The sequence below is a fragment of the Mesoplodon mirus genome (genome assembly GCF_964341445.2).
Source record: "Mesoplodon mirus genome assembly, chromosome: 7".
Classification (NCBI taxonomy): Eukaryota; Metazoa; Chordata; class Mammalia; order Artiodactyla; family Ziphiidae; genus Mesoplodon; species Mesoplodon mirus.
The window spans coordinates 14457567-14474569 of NC_138983.1; the positions used below are offsets into that span (position 1 = coordinate 14457567).

Sequence of the window (17003 nt, forward strand, 5' to 3'; positions counted from 1 at the left end):
ATCTGCTGTACACCTCACCTGGAATGATCAGGCTCCCTTACTTCCAACAGATGAAATTTTCTCTGCCCCAAGGTCTAGCTGGAATGCTACTTCCTCCATGAAGCCTGTCTTGATTCTCCCACCCAGAATAAACTCTTTCTTCCTGTGTTTTCACAGCACTTTTTTCCTGACACTGCTATGCAAATCCTGCTTTTTACTGTGACTATGCATGTACCAAACCATTTCCCCCATTAGATTAGAAACACCAGTATGGCTGGGCCTCTGTATAGTTCTTCCTTGGGCCTACCACAATGCTTGCCTCAAAAGAGCACTCAAATATATGTTGATGTGAAATACTACAAGGAAAATACTCAAAGAACTGTTACCAAGTTCTTTATATCCACAGACAACTAATTAAAAACACACTGAATTAGCAGTTTGTTACACAAAAAGTTTTAATCTAACTCTGGAATACAGAACATTGTGGAGTCTTCCCAGGATAGCCTGTTTTTCAAAGTCTTAACTTCCTTTTCCAGAAATGGGATATATATCAGTAGGACTTCAAAATCCATTCTACAGGAGTCATGACTGTGTACAAACAAAAGAATAACGAACTTGGTTGCTTTGCAAAAAGCTGAGGTTCAGAAGGGAGAATAGACAGACAATCATAGTAAAGCTACAGCATCAACTATCCAAACGTCTGTCTAAAAACTAATCATGGAATACCTGAATGCTGGTCAGACAATGTGCAAAATGATGAGGCCCATGAGTGAATCATGAAGGTGACTGCTTACCTATACAATATGACATATTCATGCCCTTGTTTCCTGGACAGTCTGTAAGCTGGTGTCACCCTAGTTATAGCAAGGAGAGACTTCAGTAGCAACGACAGTCTGTTGTATACGGCATAGGAAACTTTGATTTCTTTATCACACCTGAGGAGCAAAGACACTATCAGCATTCTCCTACTCCACTAATGAAAAACAAAGAACAGAAATGCAATGAATAGAGATGTTAGTTATGTTCTATCTAGCTACTGAGATTAATTTGTTAGCATTAGAATATATATATATATATAATTGAATCACTTTGCTGTACACTAGGAACTAATACAACATTGAATATCAACTATACTTCAATTTTAAAAATCTAAAAAAAAATCTGTTAGCATTATTCATAAATTCTGATAGAATATAATCTGATTTGCAGTCTAAATAACCTTTCACAGAGTATTACAGTCAACAGAGATAGTCACAAATTAAGTGCTGGAACTGTGTAAGATTAAATTTATTATTAAAACATGTTCTGAACTAACATTGTAGTTAGAGTTCTTTGTCAGCTTATCAACAGATTGTTGAAGTTAGCCAAAGTTTCACTTTCTCATGCACTAGACAAAGGCAGGTGGGCACCAAAAGGTATCCAATATGTTTTTTTTCTAGCTTTGAAGCAGTTATCTTTCTAAGAAATAAAGCAACACCCTTAAAAACAGTAATTCAATATTGCAATTGTATTACTAAAGGTGCAAACAATTTCAATGTACTATCTCACAAGCAGTTTACCTCTATACATCTAACAGGGAATCTGGAGAAGTGTCTGGTACTAAAATTTTGGACTCTAACCTGGCAGTTGCTTTCTATTTAAGAAAGAAAAATAATGACCATACCACTCATACTTATTAATAAGATTTTTCTTCTGATGTGTTGCTATTTCCTCAATTTTCCTATATATTCTTCTTGAAAACTAAAGCTTTGGGCAGGAAGTAAGCTAACCTGCCCTGAAAGAAGAAAATGGAGGGGGAAAATAACATGCATTTCCAATCCGTGACCAACACAGCATGTCTAAAGGAGTAGTGAGGGGAAATCTTATTGGATGTCTGCCACACAGAAAACAGACAAAACAGAGTAGTCATGTTGCAAGGGCTCAAGGGATTTAATCAGAGAACTATTTGTACTCTGGGAAAACAACAAATCCTTTTTCAGCTTTCTCTCTGCTCCTCTCCCAGTGGTGTCTGAATCTCTCTCGACTGACACTCCCTCTGAAGGTCATCTCTGTGCCTGGGCTGGAAGCCAAGCATGAAGCAAACTGTAGCAAAGACCTATTGGCTCTGTCAAGTGGTCAGAACCCTCTCCATGACTGGTACAAAGCCCTGCTTTTCACATGATGTCACGCACTTTATCCTCAGCAACCACAACGAAGGACCCTGAGACAGACCACTTACTTTTCATTCATTTCCAGACACCAGATTTCTAGCTCCATGGAATCTCCCTGTAGATGGAACAATTGAAAGATATTTCAGGGTTTTTTTAATCTTCTTTTTCCTTATTATAAAGCACTATACAGTCACTATAAAAATATTAGAAAGTATAAATAAGCAAAAAGAAGAGACATCAATTTATAATCCAATCAGTGATTTTTCTAAATAAAAGTGAGATCATACTATATATACTATTTTTATCACTTTAAAAAAAATTTATTCATTTATTTATTTTTTGGCTGCATTGGGTCTTTGTTGCTGCACACGGTCTAAGCCCCTATCACTTTTTATCAATAAATACAACATGGAATTTTCCTTATAATTAAAAATTCTAGGGGACTTCCTGGTGGTGCAGTGGTTAAGAATCCACCTGCCTGGGCTTCCCTGGTGGCGCAGTGGTTGAGAGTCTGCCTGCCAATGCAGGGGACACGGGTTCGAGCCCTAGTCCGGGAAGCTCCCACATGCCGCGGAGCAACTAAGCCCGTGAGCCACAACTACTGCGCCTGCGCTCTAGAGTCTGAGAGCCACAACTACTGAAGCCCACACACCTAGAGCCCAGGCTCCACAACAAGAGAAGCCACCGCAGTGAGAAGCCTGCACGCCGCAACGAAGAGTAGCACCCACTTGCCACAGCTAGAGAAAGCCCACACAAAGCAATGAAGACCCAACACAGCCAAAAATTAAATAAATAAATAAAATTTAAAAGTCTACATTATTTTTAATGGCTGCGTAGTATTCCAACATATGACAATTATTTTATCCAATCAGTACCCCCATACTTGGACATACAGCTTGTTTCTAAATTTTCACTACTACAAACAACACTGTGATAAACAGACTTGAGACTAAAATTCTGTATGCATCCTGACTTAGTTCCTTAAGGTAAATTTCTAGAATTAGAATTGTTGGATCAAAGAATATTCATGCTTCTAAGACTTTTGCTATGTACGTCCAAATTGCTCTTCAGAAAGGCCAACACTTCAAACGATGGAGAGAGCCTTTCCCTCCAATTCTATAGAGGATATTTTTAGGTGATACTCACAGTTAAATATCTTAACAAGCTCCTTACTTAAAAGTCTTTTTAGCTATTTGATGTCTTTAGCCAAACTGTTCAGTCTCTCTACGTGTTACTCTGAACAGACTTAGTCTAGTGGGTGGGAAAGAAAAAGAAAAGACCAAAGCCAGAATCCCTTAACCCTGTAACGCTCTTGTGTGTCATTTAGTGAGATGGATAGTCACATACTTTTGAACACAAGTAATCTTTTTACGAATCAGCTGTAAGAGGGCCATTCTTTTAGGTTTGGGAATAAACTCAGGTTAGTTTGCGGAGTAGAGAATTTTTACTTGTTCTAGATCAAATTTAAATATGTATTCTTAATATATATCCTTTTCATCACAGTGCCATCTTTAAATGATATGATGAATTTTGAATCCACCCCCCCAAAAAAAATCAAGGGATGACTGGACACTAGGAAGTATCCAAGATAAATTGGTGTGGTTTCTCTAGGATAATCACAACAGTTTAGAATAGGATTACACAGATGCCTGAGAGAGGAAAGAGTTATTCCAGGGACTCCTTTTGGACTCCCCATGGATCGCTAAGAAAAATAATCCACAGTATAAATTGGTAATTCAATAAAGAAAAATACGAAGTTTTGTTTTATTTGGTGCTTAAGGTTGCCATGGAATAAGTACTGACATCATTCGTTCAACAAAATTGAGAGCCTACTGTGTGCCATCCCAGGCACTGTGCCACGCAGAGATGATTATTTATTTATATCCTGCTTCATTTCAAAAAGAATTTTTTTTTAAATTTTATTTATTTTTGGCTGCGTTGGGTCTTCATTGCTGTGCGTGGACTTTCTCTAGTTGTGGCGAGCAGGGACTACCCTTCGTTGCAGCATGCAGGCTTCTCATTGCGGTGGCTTCTCTTGTTGCAGAGCACAGGCTCTAGTTACGCAGGCTTCAGTAGTTGCAGCATGCGGGCCTGGTAGTTGCAGCGTGTGGGCTCAGTGGTTGCAGCACACGGACTCTAAGGTACACGGGCTTCAGTAGTTGTGGCTCGCGGGCTCTAGAGTGCAGGCTCAGTAGTTGTGGTGCACAGGCTTAGTTGCTCCGTGGCATGTGGGATCTTCCTGGACCAGGGCTCGAACCCGTGTCCCCTGCATTGGCAGGCAGATTCTTAACCACTGCGCCACCAGGGAAGTCCCTCAAAAAGAACTGAAGAACTACACAGATAAATAAGATGTGGCAAAGCTGCTGACCTCAAGAATAAAAGTGCAGGGACTTCCCTGATGGTCCAGTGGTTAAGAATCTGCCTTCTTATGCAGCGGACGTGGGTTCGATCCCTGGTCAGGGAACTAAGATCCCACATGCTTCAGAATAACTAGGCCCGTGTGCCTCAACTAGAGAGAAGCCCGTGCACTGCAACAAAAGATCCCACATGCCACAACGAAGATCCCAAGTGCTGCAACTAAGACCCGACGCAGCCAAAAAAAAAAAAAAAAAAAAAAAAAAAAAAGGATAGTATGAACATGAATATGTAATGATCACCTACCATATGTTATGTTAGGTAATTTACAAGTAAGAATGAAATGAGGAAGTATTATAGCTCTGCAAGACTGTGAAGTGTCATGTTACTTTGGTGGTGTTAGTGGAGGTGGGGTTAAGTAATTCGGACAAAGTTGCTCAGCTAGGATCTGAATTTGGGTCTGTATAGCTCCAAACTCATTTGCCTTTTATTATACCATGCACCCTCACAATCCTGTAGTGGATATTGATTAATAAACATGAAAGAAAGAATATTTGCCTCAATCCTAGCACGGAATAAGGTGAACAAAAACACATTAAAAAAACCCCACAATACAGCAAGTTATACTCCGGAAACAAACGTAAAGAAAACACACAGGAAATCTAAAGAGGGTTTAGAAAGGGAGATCCTCTAGAGCAGCGGTCCCCAACCTTTTTGACACCAGGGACCGGTTTCATGGAAGACAATTTTTCCATGGGGGGAGGGTGGTGTGGATGATGATGGTTCAGGAGGTAATGCACGTGATGGGGGGGATAGTTCAAGGCAGTGTATGCGAGCAATGGTTCACACATTAATGACAGCGATGGGGAGCGGCAGATGAAGCTTCACTCGCTCACCCACTGCTCACCTCCTGCTGTGCGGCCCAGAGGTTGGGGACGCCTGCTCTAGGGCATATAAGTCTTGAAGGATGAATAGAAACATACCACATATAGATGATATATATGAAGATGAGGGTGAAGAGTCTATTCCAAGTTGTTGGAAAAATAAGTACAAAAACTACAACCTCGGGCTTCCCTGGTGGCGCAGTGGTTGAGAGTCCCGCCTGCTGATGCAGGGGACACAGGTTCGTGCCCAGGTCCAGGAAGATCCCACATGCTGCAGAGTGGCTGGGCCCGTGAGCCATGGCCACTGAGCCTGCACGTCCGGAGCCTGTGCTCCGCAATGGGAGAGGCCACAGCAGTGAGAGGCCCAAGTACCGCAAAAAAAAAAACAAAAACAAAAAAACCACAACCTCCTCAGAGAATGATGAGGTGATAAGAGAGGGAAGGAGCAGGAATAAGGCTGAGTTGGGGGACTTCCCTCATGGTCCAGTGGCTAAGACTCTGCACTCCCAATGCAGCGGGCCCAGGTTCGATCCCTGGTCAGAGAACTAGATCCCACATGCCACAACTAAAAAATGATCCCGCATGCCACAACTAAGACCCAACACAACCAAATAAATAAGTATTTAAAAAAAAAAAAGGCTGAGTTGGAACCAGAGTGTGAAGAGCTTTGAGTGCCTAGTTAAGACACCGTCCTGGTGGAGAGAAGGGAACCCTCCTACACTGTTGGTGGGAATGTAAATTGGTATAGCCACTATGGAGAACAGTATGGATTGTCCTTAAAAAACTAAAAACAGAGCTACCATATGACCCTGCAATCTCACTCCTGGGCATATATCCAGAGAAAAACATGGTCCGAAAGGATACATGCACCCGAATGTTCTTTGCAGCACTGTTTACAGTAGCCAAGACATGGAAGCAACCTAAATGTCCAACGACAGAGGAGTGGATAAAGAAGATGTGGTATGTATATACAAAGGAATTTACTCAGCAATTAAAAAGAATGAAATAATGTCATTTGCAGCAACATGGATGGACCTAGAGACTGTCATACTGAGTGAAGTAAGTCAGAAAGAGAAAGAGAAATATCCTGTGATATCCCTTATATGCAGAATCTAAAAAGAAATATACAAATGAACTTATTTACAAAACAGAAACAGACTCACAGACTTAGAGAATGAACTTACCATTACCGGGGGAGGATGGGGGGAAGGGATAGTTAGGGAGTTTGGGATCGACATGTACACACTGCTATATTTAAAATGGACAACCAACAAGGACCTACTGTATAGCACAAGGAACTCTGCTCAATGTTATGTGGCAGCCTGGATGGGAGGGGAGTTTGTGGGAGAATGGATACATGTATATGTATGGCTGAGTCCCTTTGCTGTGCACCTGAAACTATCACAACACTGTTAATCAGCTATACTCCAATATAAAATAAAAAGTTAAAAAAAAATAAAAGACAGCCTTCTGGCCATAACCTTACCTCAGAAGTCTTGAGTGAGATCTCCACACACATAGACCTCCCGACGGCAGGCAGCTGCCCTGCCAGCGCCTTCTTCGCTTCATGTGTAACCTCTGGGATGTCTTTGATTGCTAAATTGAACTAGAAAACAAAAGGAACTTTGTGTTAAACACTCACAAGGAACATTATGGAAAGATTGTAAGTAGTAAGATTGGATGCTGAGTAAAGCAGGCATTGCTCTTGACTGATTAAGGACATTCATCTACTTCTCCCTTACCCATAAGATATCTTGCATCAAAGCCCCAAAACTCAGGTTGAAAAAGCTTTTCACCTATCACAGCGGAAAGCCAAAAAACAAATACATCAGACTAACATTGATGAAGAACGTACTTTCCAAATGAATGGATCAAATGGAATTAGGTTTTTTTTTTTTCAGTACGCGGGCCTCTCACTGCTGTGGCCTCTCCCGTTGCGGAGCACAGGCTCCGGACGCGCAGGCTCAGCGGCCACGGCTCATGGGCCCAGCCACTCCGCGGTATGCGGGATCTTCCCGGACTGGGACACGAACCCGTGTCCCCTGCATTGGCAGGCGGACTCTCAACCACTGCGCCACCAGGGAAGCCCGGAATTAGGTATTTTAATGTTATGATTTAGTAATACTAGAAATAGCATTATTTATTACTACATCGTGATTCCTTGTGACAAACACCATAGTATATCCCTTAACAAAGAATTGGAATTTTACCCAGTCTGAACCCGTTGGGGAAGAAGATGAACGAGTACAAATCTTCTCGCCCAGTCGAGCCTGGACAATCACTTGGACAGTCTAAAAAAGGCAAACAAACAAAAAATCAAAGATGAAAAGTTATAACAAATTGATTTGGCTCCTAATCAGGGTTAAAACCCTCCCAATGCAGGATTAAAAAGATGCTAGTGATCATAACTATACTTCAGGAAAGGGTAGGATTTAAAATCTTCAAGAACAGGTAGGAAAAAAACACGGCACAAAAATAATACTGTAAATATTCCTGAGGGCACAGTGTCAACCAATTGGAGAAATTACAGTTTGAGGCTTGTAATCTATAATATTCTCACATGGCAGAAGGGAAGTTGCACATGGTGGCTCTGACTTTCATAGAAAAACAAGTCCAACCATAGGTTTAAATATTCACTGCCATACACTTATGTAATCATAGTTGATTTAAACCAAGGATTCCACAATTATTCATAGGACTTGGCCCATATGGCAAAAGTCTTCCAACTAATTTTACAACCAGAATCTACTGCCTGGATTATTCTTACATAGCAATGGTTGAGAGGAAGGAGTGAGAGAGGTGGAAATGATTTTTAGATTTAGGAAAATATGCCTTCTAAAGCATTCAAAATTCAGTTTTAATTCTTCATTTACCCAGAAGGGAACAATAAGTGAAAGTGAGACATTTCAAAGGTAGTTGATGCTTACGGAAAGATGCCCAAACTTCTGTCCATTCCAGTCCGCAGTCTTTGTTCCCACCCCAAGGGAACATACTGTGCCAATAACCTGGCATAATAAGTTTGACATTTCTGCAAACAGGCTTGCAAAAAAAAATTTTTTTTGAACAAGTAGCTGAGGAAAATTGGAAGCTACTTTTTAGTTACACCCCCAGTACCGCCCCCAAATTTCACAGTTTGGTTTACAACAGACAGAAGTATCCCTTAAAATGGGCAAGCTGCAAGCTGTTATGCTATATTTCCAAAAAGGGAGAAGCACGGAAGTTATTTCTAACAGTTCTAGGCTCAAGAGAATGGATATAGTACCTTGAGGGCAAAAAACTTAATGAACTTGTCCAGGTCCTTTCTGTCCTGGGAATTGAGATCAGTTTCCATTGCCTATAGGAATCTAAAACAGGAAGAAAAAAAAAAAAGTGTTGAAAAATGTGACTAATATCTTTTAAAAGGGATTGCTACAACAAAGCATACAGAGATGGTATTGTCTACTAGCTGTATGAATAGTCACGTAGGAGGTAAAAAAAATTTCCCCCCTGACTAAAGACACCAAAGTGAAAAATACATACTATCTTTTGAGCAAAATAAATTCCACACAAAGAGCTAAATCTGTAGACCTTAAAAATAGATGAGACAAGCCGTTTTACCTGAATCTGAAACTTTGAGCTTTTAAATATAACTTATATATTTTAAAAGTTGTATTACTTACCTATTAAAAAAGTTTTATTACCCAGCATATTGAAGACTAGGTGTTAATGAGACAAAAACTTTATTAAAACATAAAGTGAGTTAACATTCCTTCAAAGGGCCAGTAAATCAATTTAACTTTGGGCGGGAGTGGGGTAGGATTGGGGGTAGGTTTTGGACCCTTTCTGAGAATCCAATGACATGACAAGCCCTTTCTCCAAAAAAATGCACAAATACAGAAACTTTGGGTATATTCAGGGAGTTCATGAGTTTCACGAAGTACATCATAAACCCCCAGGCTAAAATGTTTTGAGAAGGGGCTGGTATGAGGAAGAAAGCATTTACGGAGAGAAGACCATGAACAAAGGCGTATAAGCCACAGAGAGCAAAATGGGTTTGGAACTATTAAGTATGCCAATTTTCCAGCGGTTGTGTATGGCTGGCTGGGGCCAGATCATGAGAGTCTTAAATACAGTGCTAGAGACTGACTTGCGTCTAATATGCCAGAAATGGGAGCACCCTCAAGGCTTTTGAGGAGAGGAAGCAACACAATCCAAATGCTGCTTTAGATGACAGCTTTGCTGGCATATTGTAGAATAGTTTTGAGTATGGAAAGCAGGGAAACCAATTAGGTTCTTGGCAAGAATTCAGGCTTGTGGTCAAGGCTAAAACTCGAATACAGATACAGACATGATTTGGAAATAGTATGGATGGGAGGTATTTTAAAGGAAGAGCTAACAGGATTTAAAGACTGAGTGCAAAAAGTTTAATGGGCTTTCAGTTAACAAAAAAACAAGAAAGCCAGAGGGACAGCTAGTTTTAAGGAAAGGTATAAACAAAAGGATAGAGTTGAAGCAGGAAATAATGAATACAAGTTAAAAAAACAACAACATTGTTCTCTATTGAGGTATAACTTACACGTAGTGAAATGCACAAATCTTAGGTGTACAGCTCAATAAACATTTTGTATGTAAACACTCATACAATGACAACCCAGATCGAGTTATAGTACATTTCCAATAATCCAGAAGATGCCTTTGTGTTCCCTTGGTCAATAAAACCACCAAAAAGTAACCATGATTCTGACCTCTATCACCATAGATTAGTTTTGTTTGTTTTGAACTTCTTATAAATGGAATCAAATAGTATTAACTCTTCTGTTGTGTACCTTCCTTTATTCAACATTATGTCTGCAAGATTCATTTATAATGCTGCATGTAGCAAGTTTATTCTTTTTCATTGTTATGTAGCACTCCATTTTATGAATATGCCACAATTTATAAATTAAACTGTTGATAAACATTTGGGTTGTTTCCTGCTTTTAGCTGTTATATTCTTTTTTTTTTTTTTTTTGGCTACATTGGGTCTTCGATGCTGCGCACGGGCTTTCTGTAGTTGCGGCGAGCAGGGGCTACTCTTCCTTGTGGTGCATGTGCTTCTCATTGCGTTGGCTTCTCTTGTTGCGGAGTCCAGGCTCTAGGGCATGTGGGCTTCAGTAGTTGTGGCTCACGGGCTCTAGAGTGCAGGCTCAGTAGTTGTGGTGCACGGGCTTAGTTGCTCCACGGCATGTGGGATCTTCCCGGACCAGGGCTCGAACCCGTGTCCCCTGAATTGGCAAGTGGATTCTTAACCACTGCACCACCAGGGAAATCGGTTATTATATTCTCACATGAGAGTTTTCGTGAATATAAATACTCACTGCTATCAGATGTAGAGCCAGGAGTGTCGTTGTTGGGTCACAGAGTATGCATATGCAGGCATACCTTGTTTTATTGCACCCTGCTTCACAGATATTGCCCCCTCCTTTTTTTAAAAAACAAATTGAAGGGGCTTCCCTGGTGGCGCAGTGGTTAAGAATCCGACTGCCAATGCAGGGGACACGGGTTCCAGCCCTGGTCTGGGATCATCCCACATGCCGTGGAGCAACTAAGCCCATGCGCCACAACTACTGAGCCTGCCCTCTAGAGCCCACGAGCCATAACTACTGAGCCCACGTGCTACAACTACTGAAGTCCACGTGCCTGAAGTCCACGTGCCTACAGCCCGTGCTCTGCAACAAGAGAAGCCACCGCAATGAGAAGCCCACGCACTGCAAAGAGAGTAACCCCTGCTCGCTGCAACTAGAGAAAGCCCGCGCACAGCAACGAAGACCCAATGCAGCCAAAAATAAATAAATAAAATAAATAAATTTATTAAATAAAAAATTTGAAGGTTTGTGTCAACCCTGTGTTGAGCAAGTCTATCAGCGCCATTTTTCCCATGGCATTTGCTCACTTTGTGTCACAGTGTCATATTTTGGTAATTCTCAAAATATTTCAAACCCTCCACCAGCAAAAAGATTACAACTCACTGAAGGCTCAGATGATGGCTAGCATTTTTTAGTAATAAAGTATTTTTAAATTAAGGTATGTACATTGTTTTTTTTAAGACATAATGCTATTGCACTCTTAATAGTCTATAGTTTAGTTTAAACACACCTCTATATGCACAGGGAAACAAAAAAATTCATGTGATTCACTTTATTACAGTGATCTGGAACCGACCCACGATATATCCAAGGTATGCCTGTGTTTAGCTTTGATAGATACTGCCAAACAGTTTTCTAGGACCTGTACCAATTTGCATCACCACCAACAGTACGTTAGAGCTCCCAGTGTTCCACGTCTACACTACCACTTCGTATTGTTGATTCCTTAGCCATCTTGGTAGGAGTGTGGTGTTATTTCATTTAATCTGCATTGAATGACTGATGATTAAATTAGAGATGAAATGATGACTGCCTTTCCCCCACTGACACCTTTTCATATGTTTATTAGACATTTGGATATCCTCTTTCATAAAGTGCTAGTTCAAGCCTTTTGCCCACTTAAAAAATTAGGTTGTCTTTTTCTTACTGAATTGTGGGAGTTTTAAAAAATATATAGTGGATTCAGTACATTGTTGGATATGTACTGCAAATACCTTCTCCCAGTTTGTGGCTTGCCTTTCTTGTGGAATTTGTGTCTTATCATGAGAGTCACGACATACTAATGGACAATGGCCAGACTATGTATATAAAGATAGGGCTCTGACCCACAATCTGCAAAAATCTAGCCCAGGAAGCCAACCTACTATCTACACTTACCAGTCAAGGAAGTCAGACTATCTCTAGCAACCAGTCCAGGAAGTCAAACGATAACCCCTGTAAAAACTGGCCCCAAACAGCCAGGACTTGATTAACTGACAGCTTCCCTAATTTTTATCCCTGCTTCCAACTTAGGACCAACCAGAGAAAGCCAAATATGTACCCCAACCAAACATATAGAATACCCCCACTTGTAGTCAGGCTGCCTACAGCTTCCTTGTGCCAATAGCCCCAAATTAGGACATTCCTGAAGGCTTCCCTGCCTTTTTTCCATTATAAAGCTTCCCCAGTGGTCTACCTGCCTTTGCATCTCTGTCAAAGGCAATTGCTGGAGCTGACTCCTCTGCTACTGCAAGCTCTGAATAAATGGCCTTCACCTGTTCTCATCTGGGTGGTTTTTATGTCCACATTAAATACAGATGTATTGAGGTATAACTGACAATATCAGAAGTATAAGATAAGTTTTGACAGGTTTATAACTGTAAAATTATCACCACAAAATAGTGAACATAACAATTACTCCCCAAAAGTTTCCTCATGTTCCTTCGTAATCCCTCCCTCCAGCTGCACCCCCATAATCCCCCATACCTAAACAACCTCTGGTATGCTTTCTATCACTAAAGATCCCTATCTGCATTTTCCAGAGTTTTATATAAATTAAATCATACAGTATGTACTCTTTGGCTTCCTTCACTCAACACAATTATTTTGAGATTCACCCATGTTATATTTTTTTTCACCCATGTTATATTCTATGTCGATAGTTCATTTCTTTTTTTTTAAGTTTTTTTTTGATGTGGACTATTTTTTAAAGTCTTTATTGAATTTGTTACAATATTGCTTCTGTTCCATGTTTTGGTCACAAGGCCATGTGGGATCCTAGCTCCCCACAGGGATCGAACCCGCATCCCCCGCATTGGAAGGTGAAGTCTCAACCACTGGACTGCCAGGGAAGTCCCGATGGTTTATTTCTTTTTATTGCTGAGTATCATCCTCTTATGGAGTTTCCTGATGATCAGAGGTTCTTTATTTTAGTAAGTTCAATTTATCAATCTTTTCTTGATAGTTAGCACTGTTCTGTGTGCTGTTAAAAATTTTTTTGCTGATTTCAAAGTCATGAAAATATTCTCCTACATTTTCTTCTAGAAACATTACTGTTTACCTTTCACATTTAGATTCGTGATCCATCGAAAATTAGTTTGTATATGTGGTGTACGTTAGGGATCAAGGTTCACTATTTTTTGCCAATCAGTTCAGTTTATTTAATAGGTTGAGTTAGAAACACCTGAAGATCTGCCTGAAAATGCTAAATCTGTAGCTAATGGAAAAGGTTAAGACTGAGATTAAAGTTGGAGATAAATCTCAAAAAAGAAGGAATAATTAAAACTATAGCAACAGATGAAATCACCAAGGGAGGTAACAGGAAAAAAACAAAACAACGACCTTGGAATGCATTTGCATAAAAGAACCACAAAAAGAAATTCAAGAACTAATCAGAGAAATAGGAGATAAAATGATTTCTGAGAAGTTTTCATTGAAACTGAAGGAAAATTAAAGTTTCAAGATTGAAGGGATGGTCAAACAGTGTAAGTTCTTGTGGAGGAGGCAAAACTTTACCTCTACCCATCTTAAACTTTGAGCTGGGACTCCTTCAACAAAAAGACAGATTAACAAGAGAAAAACAGTTTACTGACTAATGCAGCACCTACCACAGAGGAGAAACCTCAACAAAAAATAACTCAAAGCAGTCGCTTAGAACTATGGCTCATATGGGGTCTTCAACAAAGAATAATAACTTCATAGAGAAATGACAGGACAAAGGAAAGCAGTTTTAGGCATTCAAGAGTGCAGGCTGAGGGAGGAAACTAAGTAAGGGAGCAAGGTTTGTTTGCAGATTTCTCTGGTGTCTTCTCAGGTCTGATAAGAATCTGTCTCCAGTAAAAAAAGGGGAATTTATATCCCGCCTTTAGGCAGAAAACAGGAGGGCAGAGAAAGGTTCTCCTGCATGTGCTGCTTCTTAACTGCCTTCAGCTCAAAATAATTATGTCAAAGAGGCATATTTTGGGATGACATATTCTGGATTCCTTCATTCTCAAGAGGAAAAGGCCACTGGACTTGGCATTACGTTGTTAATGACCTTTGAGAGGAGAGTTTCTTAGGGTGGTAGTGAGGAATGGATTCAGCTACTTCTGAGATGTTAGACAGGAAAAGAGCTCAAGCTTTTCTGTTAAAAGGATTTTCCCTGTAGGATAGGAATATCTGAGCAAATTTATGGGGGTGGGGAAGAAACCAATGAAGGAGAAATAAAACCTTTGAGAAGAAATAATTGATGAGATGCCACAGGAGAATCTACTGATCAAATTACAAAGGACTCATCTTTGGGGGCCTATCAAATAATATGCTTGACATGTACACCCACCTTCAGGCCTTCCTAATTTTGGTTGAAAAGAACACTAACAAATATTAAAGTAAAAATAAAAAGACCTTTTAAAGGGTTAAACAGCTGAAGGCCCTGAAGCAACATAGCAACAGATCTGAGATAAGAACAGTGCTGGAGGATTGGGCTGCCCCTATCTTACACTGAAGTGGGGAAGTGCTCCCACTACCAGAGCATCTACCAAAGCACAAACATTACAATGGCACAATGACTCTTGTGACTTTTTGTACCACTGGACGCACTCAAAGGATTATGTAACTAGAGTTAGTTATTGAGCCAAAAAGGGTGGTCTCCACAGAAAAAAAGTTCTCTCAAAGGGATCAGAGCTTATTGTCCCCTTAGGTCTAGGTTATCTATCAAGGATGTTAGTTCATCCTTTACAACAGAAATGTAATAGAAAGTTTACTTTTGCTTTGCACTTTGCAAAATTCCTTCTTTGAGTGCTCCAAGGAATATAAAGGGAAATTTGGTACAAACATTAAAAACACTGATTTTTTTCTTTTTTTCTGCCCTTTACTACACTAGCCAATTACTGAATCCTTCAAACTTATGCTTATACAAAATTCTTTATATTAGCGGCATTTTCATTTCCATAGATAACCACCTTAATCCAAGTCTCATTTCTTATCCAGAAGAGACTCTCTTGGTTCCTTACTTTACCTTTGAAGAGGATAGGCTATGCCATCCTAAAATATGCCACTCTGGCATAAAGATTATTTTTAGCTGAAGACATTTGAGATTCAACAGATGTAGAAAAGAAATCTTCCCAGAGCTTCCCTTATCTGACTAAAAGCGGAAACTTCTAAGAAATGAGGACTGCCATAAATTCCCATTTCAGGTTGGCTTCTACTCCCAGGAGAGAGACCTAATATAAACCTAATATAAATCCCTTATCTGGGGGAGTTTCATAGTCATGAAGAAGATGGAAAGACCATTTGCACCCACACAAGATAAAGTTTGTTATCACAAACTTTCTTATTTCCCATTTTTCTCCTAAACACCCATTCTTCTTTCCTAAAGAAACTAATTTTTCTTCCCATAAAACCTTTTTCCCCTCTCTTTCTCCCACTGAGTTAGGCATATAAGTCCCAAATTTTTACCACCTCCTTGAGCTATTCATCACTGAGCACTCCTGTGGTATACACTTTGCAGGCATTAATAAACTCTGTCTTTTCTCTTGCTAATATATCTTTTGTTGGTTTAATTTGCACACCCCCATCTGCTGAATCCAAAAGCTTATAGGAAAAGTTTCTTCCCCAACACCTCCTTCTAGATTATACTGTAAACCTCAAGTAAACCACTGAAAGGCTAGTCTAATAAAGCATTATGTCATCATATTGCTCCTATGTGCCAGAACTTTGGGCAGACTCCTCAGTCTGACCTTCAAGAGCCCACAAAGTCAGCGGGGAAAATAGGTAAAGTGATTTTGCAAAGGTAATCAGAGGCTTGCTGGTACTTTCAGGAAAGATCTTGGTCATTGAAACTAGCAAATAAATGGTGATCCTGGACAAGGATCTAGTCCTTGGATGTACATGCTCAGGAAACTAATTTTATTAGTTCAGTCAAGATTTGGGGGACTTCAGTTACAATAGACAGTATACATACCATAAATCCAATTTATTAATTGAGAAATAAAACTGCCAAGTCGATAAAAAGAAGCATCAAGTGATCAACATGTTGCCTTTCCTACAGGGAGACCATTTTGGGAAACTAAAATCGTATCAACCCACTATTAGCTTCATATATCCTTCTCTACCTCAGGAACAAGCACATTGGACTTCTGCCACCAAGAGTCTAGAGAGGGCCTTCTTGGCTGACAATGAATGTATGTGACTTTCTTTCCTCTAGACTTTACAGACCACTGCCCATATCAGTCATTGTCACCAACATGTTCTAACTGCCAAAGACCCTTGATGAACAGGTTTTAAGAAAACTGGCTGCTAGAAGACTAAGCCAAAGTAGGGCTTTTAGGTTACCACTTAGTTTAAGTCAAGGCCACTTTACCTCTTAGCATTCTAGTCTCTCAATTACATAGCAAACTCTTCTGCAAGTGAAACAGGAGGGAAGGAGGCAGGGCACAACCTTTGAAAGAATGACATAGCCTGAGGACATGACGTAAACTCAGTAGAACCAAATGGGTCCAAGATGGCAGACAAGTCGACTTCCACTAGACCTTGAGCCTTAGTACACACTCACATCAGCAAGCTAAATGACATACCCACAGGCGCCATGACAGTTTCAAGACAGACCACAAGGATCAAAAAGTGGGCAGTGGCCCAATTCCTGGAAATCCCCACCCCTTCCTAAAATAGCTGGAATACTCCTCCCACTCATTAGCCTATGAAATTACCCACTCCTATAAAAACTGACAACCCCAGGGCCTCCCTGGTGGCGCAGTGGTTGAGAGTCCGCCTGCCGATGCAGGGGATATGGGTTC

General features: G+C 40.3%; 1 protein-coding gene across 8 annotated transcripts in view; it reads right to left on the reverse strand.

Annotated features, from left to right (window-relative positions):
* Window positions 1-17003, reverse strand: part of ATG13 (autophagy related 13) — a 48824-nt gene that overhangs the window by 15802 nt on the left and 16019 nt on the right. For all 8 annotated transcript variants that reach the window (XM_082626922.1, XM_082626918.1, XM_082626924.1 and 5 more), the window contains 5 exons: window positions 8631-8712; window positions 7579-7659; window positions 6855-6974; window positions 2198-2244; window positions 774-914 (listed from right to left, as the gene is read on the reverse strand). In XM_082626922.1, coding sequence (XP_082483048.1) covers window positions 774-914; window positions 2198-2244; window positions 6855-6974; window positions 7579-7659; window positions 8631-8699 — 458 coding nt within the window. In that variant the 5' untranslated portion in view covers window positions 8700-8712. The remainder of the gene's footprint in view (window positions 1-773; window positions 915-2197; window positions 2245-6854; window positions 6975-7578; window positions 7660-8630; window positions 8713-17003) is intronic.